Source organism: Ipomoea nil, unplaced genomic scaffold (assembly GCF_001879475.1).
Source record: "Ipomoea nil cultivar Tokyo-kokei standard unplaced genomic scaffold, Asagao_1.1 scaffold0302, whole genome shotgun sequence".
In the NCBI taxonomy this organism is placed as follows: Eukaryota; Viridiplantae; Streptophyta; class Magnoliopsida; order Solanales; family Convolvulaceae; genus Ipomoea; species Ipomoea nil.
This window is the reverse complement of record NW_017616730.1, coordinates 2,957,228-2,976,862: the sequence shown is the minus strand read 5'-3', so window position 1 is coordinate 2,976,862 and position 19,635 is coordinate 2,957,228. Positions and strand designations below refer to the sequence as shown.

At 33.6% G+C, this 19,635-nt stretch overlaps 3 protein-coding genes across 7 annotated transcripts; 1 reads left to right on the top strand and 2 right to left on the bottom strand.

The window, feature by feature from the left end:
- Positions 1-1,786: 1,786 nt before the first annotated feature.
- LOC109164049 (putative tRNA pseudouridine synthase) lies at positions 1,787-6,833 on the bottom strand. Of its 5 annotated transcripts, XM_019312808.1 has the most exons (9): positions 6,448-6,833; positions 6,286-6,321; positions 5,857-5,969; positions 5,600-5,748; positions 4,775-4,919; positions 3,968-4,378; positions 2,835-3,267; positions 2,258-2,286; positions 1,787-2,098 (listed from the first exon to the last, which is right to left on the bottom strand). In XM_019312808.1, the coding sequence occupies exons 1-7, from the start codon at positions 6,722-6,724 to the stop codon at positions 2,842-2,844; spliced, it is 1,557 nt and encodes a 518-aa protein (XP_019168353.1). In that variant the 5' UTR covers positions 6,725-6,833; the 3' UTR covers positions 1,787-2,098; positions 2,258-2,286; positions 2,835-2,841. The 5 variants fall into 5 exon arrangements, with proteins under 5 accessions (XP_019168353.1, XP_019168348.1, XP_019168366.1 ...); XM_019312803.1 differs by lacking the exon at positions 2,258-2,286 and having other exon boundaries at positions 2,841-3,267; XM_019312821.1 differs by lacking the exon at positions 2,258-2,286 and having other exon boundaries at positions 2,841-3,267; positions 5,857-5,982; positions 6,448-6,828.
- A 1,905-nt stretch (positions 6,834-8,738) lies between these two features.
- LOC109164069 (cationic peroxidase 1-like) lies at positions 8,739-10,646 on the top strand. The gene is made up of 4 exons (XM_019312826.1): positions 8,739-9,023; positions 9,227-9,418; positions 9,630-9,795; positions 10,013-10,646. The coding sequence occupies exons 1-4, from the start codon at positions 8,808-8,810 to the stop codon at positions 10,396-10,398; spliced, it is 960 nt and encodes a 319-aa protein (XP_019168371.1). The 5' UTR covers positions 8,739-8,807; the 3' UTR covers positions 10,399-10,646.
- A 6,041-nt stretch (positions 10,647-16,687) lies between these two features.
- LOC109159225 (LOB domain-containing protein 15-like) lies at positions 16,688-18,157 on the bottom strand. Its single transcript, XM_019307315.1, has 2 exons — positions 17,687-18,157; positions 16,688-17,274 (listed from the first exon to the last, which is right to left on the bottom strand). Exons 1-2 carry the CDS (start codon positions 17,966-17,968, stop codon positions 16,813-16,815), a joined length of 744 nt encoding a protein of 247 aa, XP_019162860.1. The 5' UTR covers positions 17,969-18,157; the 3' UTR covers positions 16,688-16,812.
- Positions 18,158-19,635: the final 1,478 nt, after the last annotated feature.

Here is a 19,635-nt window from a genome sequence, read left to right as displayed (position 1 = left end):
CCTAATAAAGTTAAGCACTAACATAAACTAAAAAAATGTTATCAAAATATCATTTGATATCCTGTCATATATCAATGCCACTAACATAAACTAAAAAAATTGTTATCAAAATATCATTTGATATCTTGTCATATATCAATGCAATATTATCAAATTTTCTATAAAAGTAAATAAAATTTCAAAAATCCATAAATATGACTTGTGGTAGAAATGTTTGATTAACCGGTGCAATAGCAATTTTACAGGAAAACACCCGGTCTCACTAGATAGTACCCAAACATAGATTTTGCAACACAGAACCTTATTAATTTTACCAGTTTGACGTGAACCATACTTCCTCTTGTTGCCACTCCCTACAGAAATGAATTATTGATTGATTAACCAAAGTTTATATTAAATTTTATATTATATTTTTTAATACACCCTAACATATTCATATTATATGTTCAACAATTATGTCAATTCTGATTGAGATAAGGTTCGAACCTAAGACATTTTTTTTTTTTATAAAAATCAATGGATAAGTTAAGAATAATAAATAGTTGACGAAATATTCCGGAATAATGTAAGAAAAATAATAAAATCGATTGGACATCTACTTCAATTTAAATAATAATAATAATAATAAAATAACAGAGGGTAAAGTATTATTGGACTTATACTTGTACACTTTAGACATCTACTCCATATTACCATTTGTACAAGCATAAAGAAGCCCTTTTAACAATCGGAATTGTTTAACCTCCTAGTGCCCACCAAGCTCTCGATCACTTTATACTCACTAACCAATATACTCTTATCTCCTAATTCCTTATCTTGTGGCATAATATTATCACGAGTAAATTAGAGTTTATTAACAAAATAAAATTATTAGTATAATTTCTCATTTATGGATTCACTTAGCTTAATCATTAAAGATCTGTAGTCCCCTACCACTTAGTGTGCTGACCGTTGAGACGGAGGATTAGTTTTCTTACTATCGACTGGAGGGATACCTTTGGACAACAAAAAAAATTAAAGATTTGTAGTAACAATGTAACATGACAAAATGTATCGTGGGAACGTCAAATGGCCGGCGCATAGGACGTTACCTTACTTAGAAGACTGGAAATGAAGACTTAGAACGGCGCAATTACCGCCCCACCCTGCTGTACCATCATATATACACCTTAGTGGACCCAAAGTATTTGATATGTTTAGTACCGTCTGTTGTTCTTTAATGTTCTTTTCTATCCGAATGATGTCGAGGTGAGATCAGGACTGATGTCAAGGTGAATACATGGAACATAATTCTCGGTCAAAAGTTCAATTCTTACCACACCTTCTTAGTCGGACTTGTCTCACAAAACCTTCCTGGTACAAATTGACCTATCATGTATAATTTACACGCTATTAAACAAGTATAAATCATGAATACAGATGTCAATCTTAATCCAAAATCGATGATTGACACCATAAAAAAAAATAAAAATAAAAATAAAAAATCAGCTGACTAGTCCAAAACCAATAAAGCTTGACCAATTGACATACTAAATCGTGCAATCATTATTGTGTGGACCATACTATCAAATAATGTACATTCAATACACGAATAATGTACTTTTTATTATGGTCCACACAACACTGCGTAGACCAGTGGACCATGATCTACACAATAACTTGCATTAATCGAGCTTTCATGTTTTATCACGGGCATGGAATATCTTGCACGTAGCAATATTCATGCCCTCAAGAATTTCAAACATCATTGTCAAACCATAAATTCCTAGTTCCTAGGCCTAAGAAATGATGAGGAATAGATTGCTTGTTGAGTTGTTGTCTGTATGTACGTGTTGTGTAATAATCTGGCAAGCATTATGGCCGGGATGGGACGATACTACATACGTATATAATACAAAATCATGTCAGTGTCTCATTACTCATTAGTAATGGCTAACAACAACATAGTAGTATGAATTTTGGGGAATGTGTTCTCATTTTTCTGGTTTCATATCAAGTCATTGGCTTTGCTAGTTGCTCCTTGGCTGATAGCAGAGTAGAGCTTATCAAGAAGCTTTTCATTCCCACCAAGAATTGATCCGAGTCATACATTTGCTGTCTGCATCCAAAGAGCAATACATTGTAAGATCAAGATGCTATTGTGGTTGAAAGGCAACCTAAGCCAAGTTGGTCGGGCTCTTAGCTTGGTAACCACAAGGTTTTAAGTTCGACTCCCAATAAGAGCAGCTTATTGGCATAGCAACCTTGGTTTGTTTACCTACTTGTGGTCCTTTGCCGGCTAGGCCACAAGGTGGGATTTACCCGGGTTTCCCTCATCACCCAAAAAAAGAAGCTATTATGGTTCCCTCCAAATCCATCAAATTATCCAAACTCAAATGCATAACTTTTGCTCATGCAATAAGTAGTCATTCCTTAGTTAATGATGGTTTAGAAGATTGATAGGGGCTGTTATCTACTAGTTTGGCAAATTTATATCATTATTTTACATAAACATGAATACAGTCATAGACTTCACATACACTTAATGCTTGTAATGACAGTTTTGGTGTTGTGAAAGGTGGTTTATGGTTGAGGAAAGTCTACAGTGTTGATTGATTTGCATGTAGTTTTGCACTGGGTTCAATCCAAAATGCATGTGTGGTTGTACTAGGTAATGTCCCCACAGTATCCTGTGTAACCCAAAAAGCTTTTTGGGTTGTACCCATAATGTACCCACAGTACCTTGTACAACTCAAAACTTTTTGAATTGTACCCGGTGTAAATCTGACACCTTAGAATTATTGTACTAGTAGGAGTAGAAGTATGCTGAAATATAGCTTACTGAATGGTTGTAGATGTACCTCAATTCAATGTTGACAAAGGCTTCTTTTTGCTTTTCATCTGTAGTTTCCATCCAGTCCATCCAGTCCTAACTTCTTCCAATTGGCATTCTGGTATACTTGTGTTTGCGTCCAGAAGTGCTACCCACTCCCTCCATGGAGACGCTAAAGGATCCAAAAATCTAGATAATTGAGGTAACATTGTGGAACTGTAGAACTGATCCACAGCCTCAAGAATGTCCTCGGATTCTAACAGTCTCAACACTTCTGGTCTTGCTATGTTGCCAGGTAGTGTTCTTGAAGCAAAGCTGTTGGCCTTCAAAATCAAAACTTCTGATGGGGCAAGGGGCAGGACAATCCGTGAAAACTTGTTAAGAGACAATTTTAAAACATCCAGGGGTAGCAAGTTGCGCTTTATTGCAATCGCTGTTCCTACCATTTTGCGTATCTGGATAAATGCAATGAATCAAGAAAACTCAATCAACTGAAAGTAATATTAACTGCATAATAAGAACAGAAATTAGTTTGAGAAAATTCACAGAGATATTTCTTCTTTCCGCGAGCCCACAAGCTACTAGAAGTGACTCAGAATAGAGGATTCTTAACCAATGACAAATATATATTAAGACCCAAAAAAACAAAAAAAAACTTCATACTTATCAAACCTCTTAGTTTTGAAGACAATGAGTGAAAGATACAAGTTGTGACAGAGAATCATTTTAAAATGGAAGAGAAAATGCAGCATGTGTAGAGCCAAATATATTCAAATCCATTAATTCTGGAAACAAGAATTGTACTAATGGATTAAAAGAAAGGTGATAATTTCAATTGGAGTCCCTGAGATTCAGGCCAGAAACACTTGAATCATTTCTTGTTATGAAAATTACACCTGGACACCTTATTAACACACTAAATGAAGTGCTTAATCTTTTGTAAAATATGGCAATGAAAATGATAGGGGCATGATGGGAAATAAATATGCACTATGGACTAAAGTGAAATAGAGAATGAAAGCTTAGGGGGCCTAGGTGTAATTATTAGAACAGCCAGGTGACCAGGTGTTAATGACCAAAACCTTTAGGGATCCAAGTGAAATCAATCAGGAAAGATGCATGCATAGCTAATGACTATGTAACTAAAACACTTACTTGATGTAACATGAATGATTCTCCACAGACACAGATTTCCACATAATTCATACCATGTAACTGCTCCAAGTTCCCACAATTACAATGTAATATCTTTCGGAAATGAGAAGAACTGAGTTTATCCCTGGCGTCAGTTTCATATAGCCATCTTGCACGGATTGGCAAGATGGGATTTTGATCGTCCAGATTGTTCATATTATCATGGATCCCTGGTGGAGTATTCTCAGTCCTTTCCTCAACAGTTGTCACAACATCCTGTGCTGCAAAGGATTCATCTACATCACTTTCCTCAGATTCAGACATTGCTTCTTTCTGAGACGGCTTTTCTCTGTTATCTTTTTTCTTGGTTTTAGTAGGAAGCTGTTTCCTGTACTTGGATCGTATAGTATAGTTGTGGAATGGATGTTCACCCTGCAGCCCCATCACAAATACCAAATGGTTGAAAAATGACATATTACTCATTCCCCATAAATGGTCGCATACTATAACATGCTAGTTGCAGAACCGAATAATCCAATTGTCATGTTAATTTATAGATCAATGATTTTAAATCGAATAATAACAATAACAGAATGTAGAAACTTTACTTTCTTCATTTAATGTATTCTTATGATGAATAGAAACTCAGATGGGTTAAGAGAATAGGCAAGTTACATTGACTATCTTGCCCATCTTACATATTTTAAAGGATAAACATCGCCCACCAACACAGCAAATAATAGCAAAAGAACTTGATAACACATCGCATGAACACGGAACTTAATTGGAGAAGGAAAAGAAATTTTTTGACACAGAAAAATAAATTACCTCAAAGGCATTTAATATATTGTTAAAATCTGATAAATGACAGTCAACTTCAGATGAGGTTGAGTTGTTCTTTATTCCAATAATTTCGGCAGGAAGAAGATAAGAATATCTGCGAACATTGCACTCCTTTCTAGCATCAAATGTCCTGTAAGTGAAATATTAACAAATAAATCATCTTAACATATGAAACCACAATAACAATCACAATGTGTAACACAGGATCACTTTCACATTACGAGGAGGAAAAAATGATTGAAAAGATGAATGCACAAAAAATAAATACATAAAAGTTTGTCAGAGAATAACAAAGATCACGAGACCATCACAAGTAGCTTTATCATCTACTAATCAGGAAAAAAAAAAAGGCCCTTGCTAAAAGTTCATAGTGATTGAGATCAGAGAGACATACAACCCATCATCAATAATCCATACTTCAACAATGGTACACAGCTCTCCACATTTATGCTGCTTTATATGACTGACTATCAGACAATGTGGTTTTTTATTCTTGAGGTGAAGAAGATAAAACATAAACTTGATTTCTTTCAACCAGTCAACTACACTCTCTTACACCTCATTGGTTACAAAACATATAAAATAATATGACACAACATAAGATAAAAGCTTTTTAGCGTGAAAGTTCTTTTACATTCAGTCAATGAAAGACTGAAAGTCCAGACTAATACCTAATGAACGAAACTTAAGCTGCCATTCTTGACCATAAAAAATTAAAATTCTGCAAATTGTTAGTTCTTGATACATGAAAATAAGATTTTGTTCCAGACACATATATTCAAGATTTATGATTAACAACTAAAGTCTCACTTTTGCAATGGCAGTATGCTGAACACTCTGATGCTCTCAGGGAGATAAGAATTCACACAAGTAGCAAGACCCATGCCATTGGGATCATCCTTCCATGCATGCTCAGGGATTTCCATTTTCAGAGATATAACAGTAGCCAATGAATGGACCTGATGTGTAATACAAGTACATGAAATTAGCAATAACCTCAGAGGAGAAGTGCAGAGTAAACGGTACAAAAGAAAGCATGGAAAAAGCGCAGCCAAAGTGCAGCTTACTCCTTTATCAGTTCGGCTACTTCTTGCCCAGCCAATTTTGTACAAATTCCCAAAATTAGTATCTTTAATACCACCAGCATTGAAAATAGCCTTTTCCAATTCACCTTCAATGGCTGCATTACATAACTGTAATGCTTTAGCAAAACCCCATATTCCCATCTATGCTGCCATGCTGGCTAGGCTGATGAGAAGTTACGCAGTCAAAAGCTGCTTTCTACATATCTACATAAATACATCCATAATCCATACAAGCACAATTGTGTTCAATTATCATGTTTATCACTGAGAAAATTCACAACTCCAATCCCAAATTTTGTTAAACAACAGAAAATTTTCCCCCAAAATTTCAAGTTATTGACTACTAAACAAGGATGAACTCAGAAAACAGTGCATTCAAATATAATTCCAGCTCGAGAAACGGTTTCTTACTAGATAGCGCGTGCACATCTCTTTGCATTTGAAGTCCTGCGCCAAAATTCAACACAGACCACTAATAATTACCAAAATGCAAACTCTTAAGAGGTAAGAAACGTCTAATCCGATTCAAACCACAACAAACAGAAAAGATAACCGTAGCGAAGAGTAAGCTACCTCGATAATCGGAGCCGACGTAACCGACTCGCATAACGACTTTCTTTTTCCGGAAAGGTTCCCATTTGGCGGCGGAGATTCTGTGTGGCGCGTTAGACGGCGGCGGAGCTACAACTTCTGCGGTGGTGCAAGGCTCGAGAGAAAGTGGCGCTACCGAAGATGAAGAGCAGAAGCAAACAAACAATGTTAAACGTTTCTGAGGGATTGTAAATTGGAGGGTCCTGAAAGGAGTGGGGGGACGGAGAGAGATTGAGAGGCGTAAAGACGAGACCGCCATAGCCACTGCACACTGTGAGCTCGTTAGCTCGCCCAGACTCTACAGTGCAGATAAATTCCGGGTCGACATTTGAAATATGGAGCTTGGAGTACAAATGCACAAATGCGTGTAAGAATTGGGATAATTTTATCTTTAAAATGTCATATACAGACATACTTTTTTTTTTTCGATGTTATAAGTATTGTTTGATTTAAATTTATTCAATTGGTTTAATTGTTTAGAAACATACATTAATGTTTGTAATTACTTATTAAATATTCACATTATGATGCCTCGAATTGATTAAAAACCTTCAGAAGCCCCTAATGGCCTAACGGAGTGTTGCAAAATGTTAGTTAGTATATGGAAAGCCAAATCAGTTAAGTGTAAATTTTTTGGACCTTAATCGTTCTTAAATCTTATACAAAATTTCAGACTTTTTAAAAGTAATTAAAGGATTACAAGTGGAATGAATTAAATTAAAATTAAAAAATATTAATTTACTACGTTATTTGATTGCAGGTGTGATACATGTATATAGAGGAGAAGGTTCTTTGAATTATTGGGTTTGGGAGTTTACCAATAATAATAAAAAAAAATTAAGTAATTACCAGATTCTTTGGACAAAACTTGTTCACACCTAGGACTATATGCTATTTGTGTTTGGGTTATAAGAAAGAAAGTGTGAGAAGTGAAAAAAATGAAAATGATGTGCATATATATACTCATGATGAAATATGATAATAAAGCTCATAATTCATAAATAATATTTTTTTAGGTCATATTTGATAACATAGTTAATTTATAAGTCAATTTTATCTTGTTTGACCATTATTAATTGTTTGTAATTAAATAATAAATATTAGTGTTTGATTAATTAGTTTTTTCGTAACAGCTTATTGTTCCAAAACGCTAAAATTCATAAAAATTGTCAAAACAATATTTGTTATCAGTTTTTAAAGAAAAATCATTTTGTATGTAATCAGCTATCAGCTAACAACTAATTTACCAAACATCTTTCTACAATCAGTTAATGCTATCAACTAATCAAATTCACTAATCTGTCAATCAACTAACAGCTATTTAGTATTTACCAAACACCCCGTAGTATGCATGGTCCTACACAATACTCCGGGAGGGATAAAATCGCACTAAGAAGAACCCCTGCGATGCGATGACGAGCTCAACTAATAAATTGTTGGCGAACTTGATGAACTTAACTTTTAATACGAGAATCATGTTTTACCCATTTTGTTGCCTCCGGGGCACTAATAAAAAATACTGACTACTGGTTTTGTCATTTGTGCATAAAATTCAAAGGGAGAAATTTGCACTCAATCACTGTATTTTAAGATTATATTGTTTCTGCTGCCCCCACCAACTCCTGCTAGTGTGAGCTTTTTTGACCTTTTACCATTCTTAATTAACACAAAAAAAAAAAAAAAAAAAAAAAAAAAAAAAAAAACTTAGACTTCTAATGAATTTAAGTGAAATAATTAAATTAAATTAAATTCAAAATAATAATTTTTTTTCTGATTTACTGGAAAGTCCGCAATTGCTAGTCTAAGGTCCACACTAGGTTACTCATAGTTGATTGACGATTGAACTTAGAATTTTGTGATTATCTAAATAATAATTTTTCTGATTGTTTGAAAATATGATATATAGAGAGAATGGTCTGACTTCTGAGTTATTAGGTTTGGGTGCTCTCCAATATACATGAAGTGAATATGGACATTATTGACTTCAACTCTGATGAATTTAAAGGTAAAAAAAAAATGGTAGGAAAGAACAAAAATATAATAATGTTTGAATAATTTATCAGAATCTTTGGACAAAACTTGTTCAATTCACACCTACGACCAAAGCACTATATGTTAAGATTCTAGTTTTTCTGATTGTAAACCAATTAATAATAATAACGTTGTCATTAGTCAGATTGTTTGGTCCTCAATCACAAGTGGAGACGTCAGAGACAATTAATCCATGCAGCATCTATAAATTCAGCCCAACTTCTCCTAGCTGCACCATCAACTCCTTTTACTCTTCATATAATTACTTCCTTAATTAATTACTCTTATATTGCTAATAATTTGATTTAGTCATGGCGGCTGTCCTCCGGCGACCGGAACCTTGCTTCTTGCTTGTGTTTTCCCTGTTCCTCGGACTGGTTTCTGCTCAGCTGTCATCGGACTACTACTCGAAATCATGCCCGAAAGCGCTCTCCACCATTAAAAGCGTCATAAGTGACGCCGTGGCGAAGGAACATCGAATGGGAGCCTCTTTGCTCCGCCTTCATTTTCACGACTGTTTCGTTAATGCATGTTCTTGAAAACGCTCTTTTTGATTATATATATAGAGCTTGCATGCATGCATATATGAATTTAGGGTTTTTGTTAGTTCGATCATATCCCATATGCATGCAGTGTGTATGCATGCATGCATATATGGATTTAGGGTTTTTGTTAATTTGATCCATCAATCAAAAAAAATTAACTTTTGTGATTTGATTCGGTGTTATAGGGATGTGATGCGTCTATACTTCTAGATGACACTTCGACTTTTACCGGAGAGAAGACTGCCTTAGCAAATTCAAAATCAGCTAGAGGTTTTGAAGTGATTGATACAGTGAAGTCAAAACTGGAGAGTTTATGTCCGGGAGTTGTTTCCTGTGCAGATATTTTAGCCGTTGCTGCTCGAGACTCTGTAGCAGTAGTAAGCTAAATATATACCCTTTCTCCAAATTTCTATTTTTGCACAGCAATTCAATTATACTCTTGTATATATGTTTAATAGTTTTCAAGCAAAAAATATTTGTGTCTACTTATTATCTTTCTGTAATTTGTTTATTTATATTTTACGTTTTTCTAAGTGTCTTATCAGTAATGTATTGTTTTTTTTTTTTTTTTTTTTTTTGTTTCTTCAGTTGGGAGGTCCTTCTTGGGTGGTTCAACTGGGGAGAAGAGATTCTTCTACAGCGAGTTTAGATGATGCAAACAATGATATACCATCTCCTCTGATGGATCTCAGTGACCTTGTTTCTGCTTTTTCTAATAAAGGCTTCACAGACAAAGAAATGGTTGTCCTTTCAGGTACTATATATTTCTGCACATTAATCATATCAAATGAGAATTAAGTCTAATCAGACTAATTGGCGCTCCCTAAGAGAGATTAGGAATCCAACCAATTAGTTAGTCTAACCTATGACCTTATAAACTCATATATTCTCTCACTCTTAACACAAATCTCCGGAAATAATCAATCTGACCAGTACTTTGGTCTAATGTGTATATCTGGATTGATTTATAGGAGCTCATACAATTGGGCAAGCTAGGTGTTCAACATTCAGGACACGGGCCTACAACGAGAGCAACATCGACGCATCGTTCGCGACGTCGTTGAAGTCGTCGTGTCCGAGCACCGGCGACGACGACAATCTCTCCCCGCTCGACACCACCAGTCCGGTGGCGTTCGACAACGGCTTTTTCAAGGCCTTGGTGGACAACAAGGGCCTTCTCCACTCCGACCAGCAGCTCTTCAGCGGCGGCTCCACTGACTCTCAGGTCACGGCTTACAGTAACCGCCCTCTCACTTTCGCCGCCGATTTCGCCAAAGCCATCGTCAAGATGGGGAACCTCAGCCCGCTCACCGGAACCACCGGCCAAATCCGTACCAATTGCCGGAAAATAAACTGATCGCCCGCCAGCGCGGCGCAGCTTTAATTTGGGGTGTTTAATTTGCTTTTCATGCATTATTAGTTTTCTTCTTCTAAAAAGAAGATTTGGGTGTTTACTTTTCATGCGTATTGTGTCTTGTGTGGATTGCCATTTTAGTTCTAAGAAAACTTGCCGGAACCGGTGGCCGGAAAAGCTATTGTATCCGTTATTTGTCTCTCGCCCGTCTGAAGATGATTGGGCTTTTTCTTCGTCAAAGAAAGGTTATATCTATTTGGGCTAATGTTCAACGAATAAGTTCTATATTGGGCCTAGTACAACTTGGATTATTATAAAACGTATATATAATCAATTTTCATTGGATGACGTAAAAACTTTACTTTTCGATATCAATGTATTTAGTCTTAACTATAAGTATATATTCATTCTTCTCAAACTTCACCCCTTTGACTAGTTGAGCTGTTCATGCGAGCAACTATAAGTATATATAGATTGATGGTTGGTTGCACATTTATATTTTATGGTGTGCAACATGAACATAAAGTAGGATAGAGGTTCAAACTCATAACTTTTTGTATGTGTCTGACTCTAATATTATTTAAAGGATTTTTTAATGTGTAATCAGAATAGCAATGAGCAGCCCACACGGGCTTAGCTCAATGGTTCAGTAGACAGTATTTGAGAATCGAGACCAAGGTTTGAGGCAAATTATCTTGTGCATCCGTATGCACCATGCATGGTGCATACAGATGCAAAAACGACGTCGTTTTATTAAAAACGCGCGTCTCTCCTTAAAAAAAATTCAGGTTCGATTCCCAGCAACAACATATGAATTAAAATTCCATAATCGATGAACTATAATTCCATAATCTATGAACTAAAATTCTAGAATCTAATCTATGAACTAAAAATTCCAGAATGAATGAACTAAAATCCAGAACCTATGAACTAAAATTTCAGAATCGATGAACTACAATTCCAGAATCGATGAACTGTAATTCCAGAATCAATGAACTAAAATTCCATAATCTATGAACTAAAATTCCAGAATGAATGAACAACATAATGTTGTTTATGGGAGTCGTACCTGAATTTTTTTTTTAAAGGGGAGACGCGCGTTTTTAATAAAACGACGTCATTTTTGCATCCGTATGCACCATGCATGGTGCATACGGATGCACAGCATAACTATCCAAGGTTTGAACTTAAGGTTTTCCGTGGTTAGAACTTACAAATAGTAGTTTTTCCAATCCTGTATTTATGATCAAAATATCAAAATGGGTTATAGTTGTTTCCAAAATCTGTAAACATCTCCCAATGCATTAATTATTACTTTTTTTGGTAACGTGGAAAACCCGCCACCACTACTCAAAAGCGTGTCAATGTAACAGACTCGACTAAAAAATATTGACAAAAATTAAACTCATGACTATTAAATACTAAAATTATATTCCACTCACTTGATCATGTATATCTTTTAAGACTACTTAATATGCATAATATTCTTAACTTTATAGGTATATGTATGGTTATTAGAATAAAAATTTAGAATGTGTATATGTGTGTGAGTGTGTGTATATGTGCGTGTGTATATATATATATATATATATATATATATATATATATATATATATATATATAATATTATATATTATATATATAAAGTCAACTCATCATGTATGTATAGTTCGATTCTTGGAATGATGTTTTTGAGGTCATTTGACAGCCAATTAAGACCTTGAGATTGAATAAATGAATATATTATTATTATTATTATTATTATTATTATTATTATTACTATTATTATTATTATAAGATAAGATGGCATGCAGCACGTGCTATCACTGAGTTCGTTGATTCTCCATGACATTATAGTTTATACTAGTTTTTGACGCGCATTGCGCGATTGAGATAATGCCCAATGTTTTTTTTTTTTTTTTAAATAAGTACTTTAAAGTATATTAAGGCAAGATTATATTGAAATTATTCATGCATAGATAATTGAAGGTTGAATTTGCGTATTTAAATAGGTAATTCTTCTCCCAAAGGTTGAGTCCCCTACCCCAAGGGCCCCCCACACTCTGACCCGACAGAGCATTGTAGGAAGTTGTAAATCACGGTGACTCAATGGTTCAGCAGACAGGACCAAATGCCGGTGCGAACAAGGAATCTGCCCACTTTGGACATAATTCCCGCACTGCCGCCGCCGAGGTTCAAACCTTGGTCTCTTCTCCCAAATACTGCCCACTAAACCATTGAGCTAAGCCCGTGCGGGTTAAATAGGTAATTCTAAGTTTACAAATGCAAGATAATATAGTCAAGATTGATTATAATTGTCAATAAAATAATTGTATAGGTATGGTTGAAACCAAATACGGGACATAAGGGAGAACAAATAAAAATTAGTGCATAAAATATTAAATATATACTAATATTGTTTGATGAGATTTCGACATTAGGATTTGTGGTTAAGTTCTATTAAGACTTTAATATTAGAATTAGATTAATGGTGTAATTATAATTCTATATTAGACGTTAATATTATAATTAGACTAACGGTGAATTAACGGTATTTAACGGAAAAGTTAAATGGATAATCATATAATTAAGGATAAATTAGAAAAATTTTAAAAAAAATTAAAACCTGAACAATTTGAACCATTCATTTGATTTAATAATTTGGCGGTCTTTTTTCTACCCAATGTTAATAATTAAATAAATTCGTTGGTCAAATCCGCTAATATAATCCGCGCGCTAACTGCTGATTGTCAAACAAGGACATTGCAAGGTAGTTCTCACTTCAATTTGTTATGTGATTTGAATACTCTCTTTGTCACAAAATCTCTCAAGTAGTTAATATGGTTGACTTTATTAATTATATATTTTTTTTAATTTTTTCATGGTATTAATAAAATACTTGGTAAATAAATATATAGCATTATTTTGTATTATAACTTTGATATTTAATTAGAAAAATAGTGCACAAAAAAAGATAATGGACAATGTAGTGAATATAATCAATTGATGAATTTGAATGTAAAAATTTTTACATTTGAGAAAAATAAAGACAATATAACTAGTGAAAATATTTCTCTTAATTAATTTATTGATAATGAATAATTTTTTTTCACTGAATTAAGACATTGTAAGGACAATGTAGCGAATATAATCAATTAATAAATTTGAATATAAAGAATTTTTATATTGTAGAAAAATAAAGACAATATAACTAATACAATTATTTCTCTTATTTAATTTATTGATAATGAATAAATTTTTTTTGAATAAAGACATTGTGGACACATAATTCTAAATTAAATAAATGCATATCTATAATTTTTTGTTGTAGCTACTAAATTATTATTTATATATAATTTAATAAGAGTAAAATAGAGTACTAATTATGCCAACTTTGATTGGGATGAGGTTCGAACCTAAGACCTTTTTTTTTTTTTTTTTTAATTCAAATCAATGAGTAAGTTAATGGTGAACTAACGGCAATTCTTAAAATTTTAACGGAATTAGTAACGGCGTGTGGGTATTTTAGGAAATTTTAGTGTAAAATTTAAATCTTATCAATCTTTTAATCAATCTGAGCCATTCATTTAATTAAAATCTGTGACCGCCATTTTTTCTACCCATTATAGGCTTAACTCTCTTGGGCTTTTATTAGTATATATATATATATATATATAGTATAGTAGATGGATAGATATATAGGATGAAAGTTAATACTTCAATTATAGTATGCAAAACGAGAATCAAGCAGAGTACAAAAATGAGAAAAAGAAAAAGAAAAAGAAAAAATAACTAATTCACTGAAACTTGCCAAAAGTACCATGTGATGCCTTAGCAATATGAATTTTGTTGGATCTATCCATCGATCTCGAGACTTATTATAAAGAGTCTTATACTTATATCACAAAATTATAAATTTTTGAACTATGTTTAAACACCATGTTAACTATATAAGGGAAGAGTGAAGCAAAAGATAACTAAATAATAATATCGCTTCTTCCCACCAAACCTAATACCATATATGCTACATCTAAGACTTAAAACAATGTCATATTACTTGATTTTAATGTGTTTTTCAAGTATATCTAATGAATTGAAATTCAAAATCAAATCTATATCTTATATCTTATCATAAAGTCATAAATATATGTCACTAAATTACAAAATAATAATAATAATAATAATAATAATAATAATAATAATAATAAAATAAATAAAAAATTCTTTGTTGCTTTAATTTCTTAGCTTTCTTGAAGTTTACTAATATTATTTGGCTAGCTATTAGCTATGCTAATGAATGGAGTGGCCTGCATATCAGCTACTGTCCTAGTCTGGATAAGCTCCACACGCCAAGAAAACCTTACCACGTTGTAATTGTCTTTGTCTATCGTTTGAAAAATACTAAATTTTATTCTTGGCTCAACTTTTTTTTTTTTTTTTTTTTTTTTTTTTTTTTTTTGTTGGTGGCATATGATAACTAGTATTCTCAATAACTGCGATGCTAATATAGATTCCGTTTGAGTCGTAGTCAAAAAAATTTACTTTTAATTACACAGAAAAAATTTAATTTAAAATATACTCTTTAACTACGCACGATTTATTAGATTTGAACATCTTACCTAAAATCTTTAAACTTAAGTATTTTCATTATCAAAGAATTGCACTTCAATTTCAAGAAATCTTACTATATTTGTCCTAAAGTCTTAGGGGAGGTAGGTAAATCACAAAATATAATATGTTACAGATTAAATAACCTTGTTACAAGTTTAGATAGTTTGACTTTCATGCTAATTAAGTTCAGTGGCAAAATTTTGTTTTTAAAAGAATTCTTTTTTAGTCATAAAAAAATATAAAATATTATGTGTTTCTTCTCCTCTCCCATATTATGTGTTTCTTGTGTCAGGGGTGGGAAACCTAACATTGATATATATGGAGTTGGCAAGCTATAGGTGGATGGCTACTCTTGGTTTTTGACTTATATATATATATATATATATATATATATATATATATATATATATATATATATATATATATATCATCAGGTTCCCGTGTGGGTAGTGCTTTTCGTACGGCCATATATACGGTTACTCATTATAGGCACGCATAAATGCACCACAAAGTGTTCAGAAATCACCATTAGATGTGCATTTTTTTGGTGTACGGTGTGATACATTTCTGAACACTATATGATGCATTTTTACATACCTAATATAACAGTGAATATGCACAAGAAACACTGTTCTCATTTGAATCAATATATGGTTGAGTAATTTGAAGTAAGTTTTGCGGAATTCAAATCTTACCAAAAAAAAAAAAAAAAAAAAAAAAAACATAGGTATGAATTTTGTAGAGCATGCAAAAGGGGATGTATTAACCATTTATGTTTAATGCATGTTTAATGTTTCTGGCCTGAAATTCAACACTTGATAGAAAATAAGACTTTAAAGAAACACCATATATACTTTTTGTCTCCCCAGGCCATGTCCTTTAATATAATTTGCTACTCATTAATACTCACTAATTACCACACTAATTATTTAATATCATATGGCACAGAATATCATATAGGTTGTCCCCCAATCTCAAGAACCACTAGAAGAGAGATAAATTGTGGAGTAGGGTCTGGGGATGATTTATGTGAAAACACTCACATAAAAGTATGAAGACATCCACACCATCCATATTAAGAAATCAATGTTATGATCTTATGATATGATTACTAAACTTTTAAATTTATAATAATTATAAAATGAACTCTAACCTACTCTTAAAAGTTTTTTTTTTTTTTTTTAAAACTAAAATCCCTAATTATTAATGAACACTGGTAAACGATTGAGCTCAGTCATCACTTTTTAGGAGAACCATATTCTCATTTGATCATGTGATCGAAATTAAAAGCCTTCCCACAGAAATAAAGACTTCAATTCTCATCAGAATCAGAGCCTCCTTAGCTTTCTCATTCATAAATTTCATCCTCCTAAAGTCTATGATCTCAAAGAGTAAACAATGCATGATGTATAGCTACTGTAAGTATCATACTTGTAATAAATAACTTTGATTTTTAATTTTATTGTAATCTATATATATTCTTGAGAAAACCCTAAACTGAAGTGTTAGATAATCAAGCATGCATGATATATAGAACTGAGTTTTCAGCTTCTAAAATACAAACATTTACCCCATATATATATTTTTTTAATCTTGAAGACAATATCATTTAACTAAGATCAAATGGTGACAAAGCATTCTCTAATATAATTGTATCCTTGTGACTCAAATTCAAAGTCTCTAAAATACAAACATTTATCCCCTAATTTTGTACCGAAGGAAAAACAACACAATAAACATTTACCGATTAATTAAAGATTATTAATTAATGTATTAACAACACAATGAAAATGAGTTATAGTGTCATTAGTCAAAAAAAGGCATATTAATGGTCTGAATGGTACCGAAGCTTGCGACGGTGGAAGCCGGCGTGTACAAAGACGACGGAGCGGAAGACGGCGGAGAAGTGGAAGAGGACGACGAAGAAGAAGAAACAACAAGCACCGATGGGGGAGGCGGCGGCGGCGGGGGAGTAGGTGTGGGCGGAGCTTGCGGCAACTCGACGACGGAGACGGCTCCCGCCGCCAAAGCGGCCGCCGCAGACGGCGCGGAGGTGATGATGCTGTTGGCGGCGGCGGCCGCGGCTTCTCGATATTTATGCCTCAGAAGCTCGGCTCTAACCGCATTAAGCTCCGCTTGTAGGAACTGAATCTGCTGCTGCAGAGCCGAAATTGCACCCATGCAGCCGTACACCGGATCCCGCAGCCGCACGTTCGCTTCGTACACCAAACTGTTCGCCGCGTCCGCCCTCTGGCCCTCCGGCACCTCCTGCGCATACAAAAAGATGAGATAAAGAAACTCTCAATCCAAAACCCTAACTCGATCTGCTTCAAAAATAACCATTCCTTTAGACCTAAGTAACCCTTTTTTCACCACAGATCGACCTCTTACAATCAATAGACACCCAAACCAAAATCTATAGTTGACAGCTCACACTCCGAACTCTTCTCCATTCACTTCAGATCCAAAGTCAGGTGACCTAAATTCGAACTCATGACATTTGGTCTGGCTCTGATATCAAATTGCTCCATCTAACAAGTCTAAGCTGATAGTTAGATTGATTATATGCTTATAAGGATGAATGAGTCATTTCCACTCAACCACACACCCAGATTAGGGATGTGAGATTGTATCATTAATCCCAACTAATTAAACAACCTGCGGCTAATAAACCACTCACCAGGAGCATCTTGGCAACGTTGCTGGCGCCGAAGACCTTGTGAACGGCGGCGAACTTGTGGGGCTCATGCGGGGAGAAATAAGGAGAGAAAGGGCACTCCTCCGCGCATCTCCTCCTCAACAGCTTACATGCGGCGCAAGGTGTAATAGTATTCAACGTCATCCCCGCCGCCGGCCCCAAACCCTGCCGTCTTCCGGCCATCACCATCTCCGGCGATAATGATGCAGCCTCGATCTCCGTTTTCAATAACTTTCTCCCTATAATCTCATCTACCCTTTCCATGCCGGCCCAACCAAATATATATCACAACTTTTTTTCTTAATTTCCTCGAAACAGAAAGAAAACCAACCGGTTTTTACCTCTGTCTGGACATTCAAGAATGGGGTGTTTAGTTTGGTCTCTGTGTTGGGAGATGGAAAGGGAGAAAGAGTGCTTGAAAGGCAAGCGATGAAAAGTATCAAAGAAGAAGTTAGGTCAATGTTTTTGTCATTAATTATATATATAAGAAGCTAGATAGCTAGCATGAACAAGAAAGGTTAATTATTAATGTTATTATTTATTGGTAAATCAATTTTCTTTTTTAATTTTTATTTTTAAGGTAATTTTTGTTTTTACTTTTTAATAGTAATTTTAATGTAATTTATAAATAAATTTCTATTAATCAAATCAGTCAACATAATTATAATGCTATTTAATTAATTATTATAATCACCTTCACTATTTTGAGAGTGTAATCTGAGTAAATTCCGCTCATATATAATAGCTAACAAATCACATTATTATAATTATATATGATAGACTGGATCAAATAAAATATTAATAAAAATTAAACACGTAATTATCAAATACGAGAATTATATTTCACCCGATCGGTCCATATATATTTTCCACATGAGATACGTTTTAACAAGAGGGGCGGCGGCCAGCTTGATAAGATGGGATGGGGAAGTGAAGAGATGAAAACAGTTTCAAGATAGTCAACACGGTTTATTTTTATGTAAATTATTTTTTTATTTTGAGGTTATACGTACACATAAATTCTAAGAGAATAATCAACTTTATAAATGGATAATTGAAATAGGGGGATTAGACAACTTTCATTAAAATATTGAATTATAACAATATTTATTTATAATATATTATAAAGAAAATAACATTTTTTGTTCTTGAACTATAGAGAAACAACAATTTTCATCTCTAAAAACCTTATGTCATTTTTATTCATCATTTGTATGTGAAGTTCTATTTTCATATGCAATAATATAAGTGTGGGTAAAAAAAGAGTACAAGAAAATTTGTTACTATTATAACTTTAGTCGGTGAATAATTAAAAAAAAAATTAAATAATATTTACAGGGAGTCCAACTTAAAAATTATTATTACCAAATTAAGTATCATATGAACTTAGTTGGGCTAAGGTTCTCATAAACTTAGTACTATTATCAAGGCTAATAAATGATCAACTTAATTGATGAAGGATAAGAACCCTTTTTAAATTAATTGTTGAATTTAAAAGGATTTAAAGAAGCAGAGAAAAAATATAGATTAAAGGGAAGAGTGTCAAAGGTAGCCCACGTGTGAGTAATTGCTGCTGTTGACTTTTGACAACAACCAAATGGGGGGTTGCTTCACACGTTGAAAACCTAGCTGTTTTTTTTCACATTTCCAATAATCTCTTCTTTTTCTTTTTCTTTTTTAAAATTTTTTACACTGGTTTTGCCCATTGGAATCCCTACTCATTCCTCTACTATACACAATAATTAATCACCTACTTATACACAATAATTATAATTTATAAAAACTTTTTAGATCATGAAGTCGATTCTACCCAAATTAATAGGTAGCAAGTGAAACATTTCTTCAGTCATTCCATCAACTTGGGTCACCTTAAATTAACTATATGACACAACCGACCTAATCGATCAGTAGATGATGCCATGTACCCATTG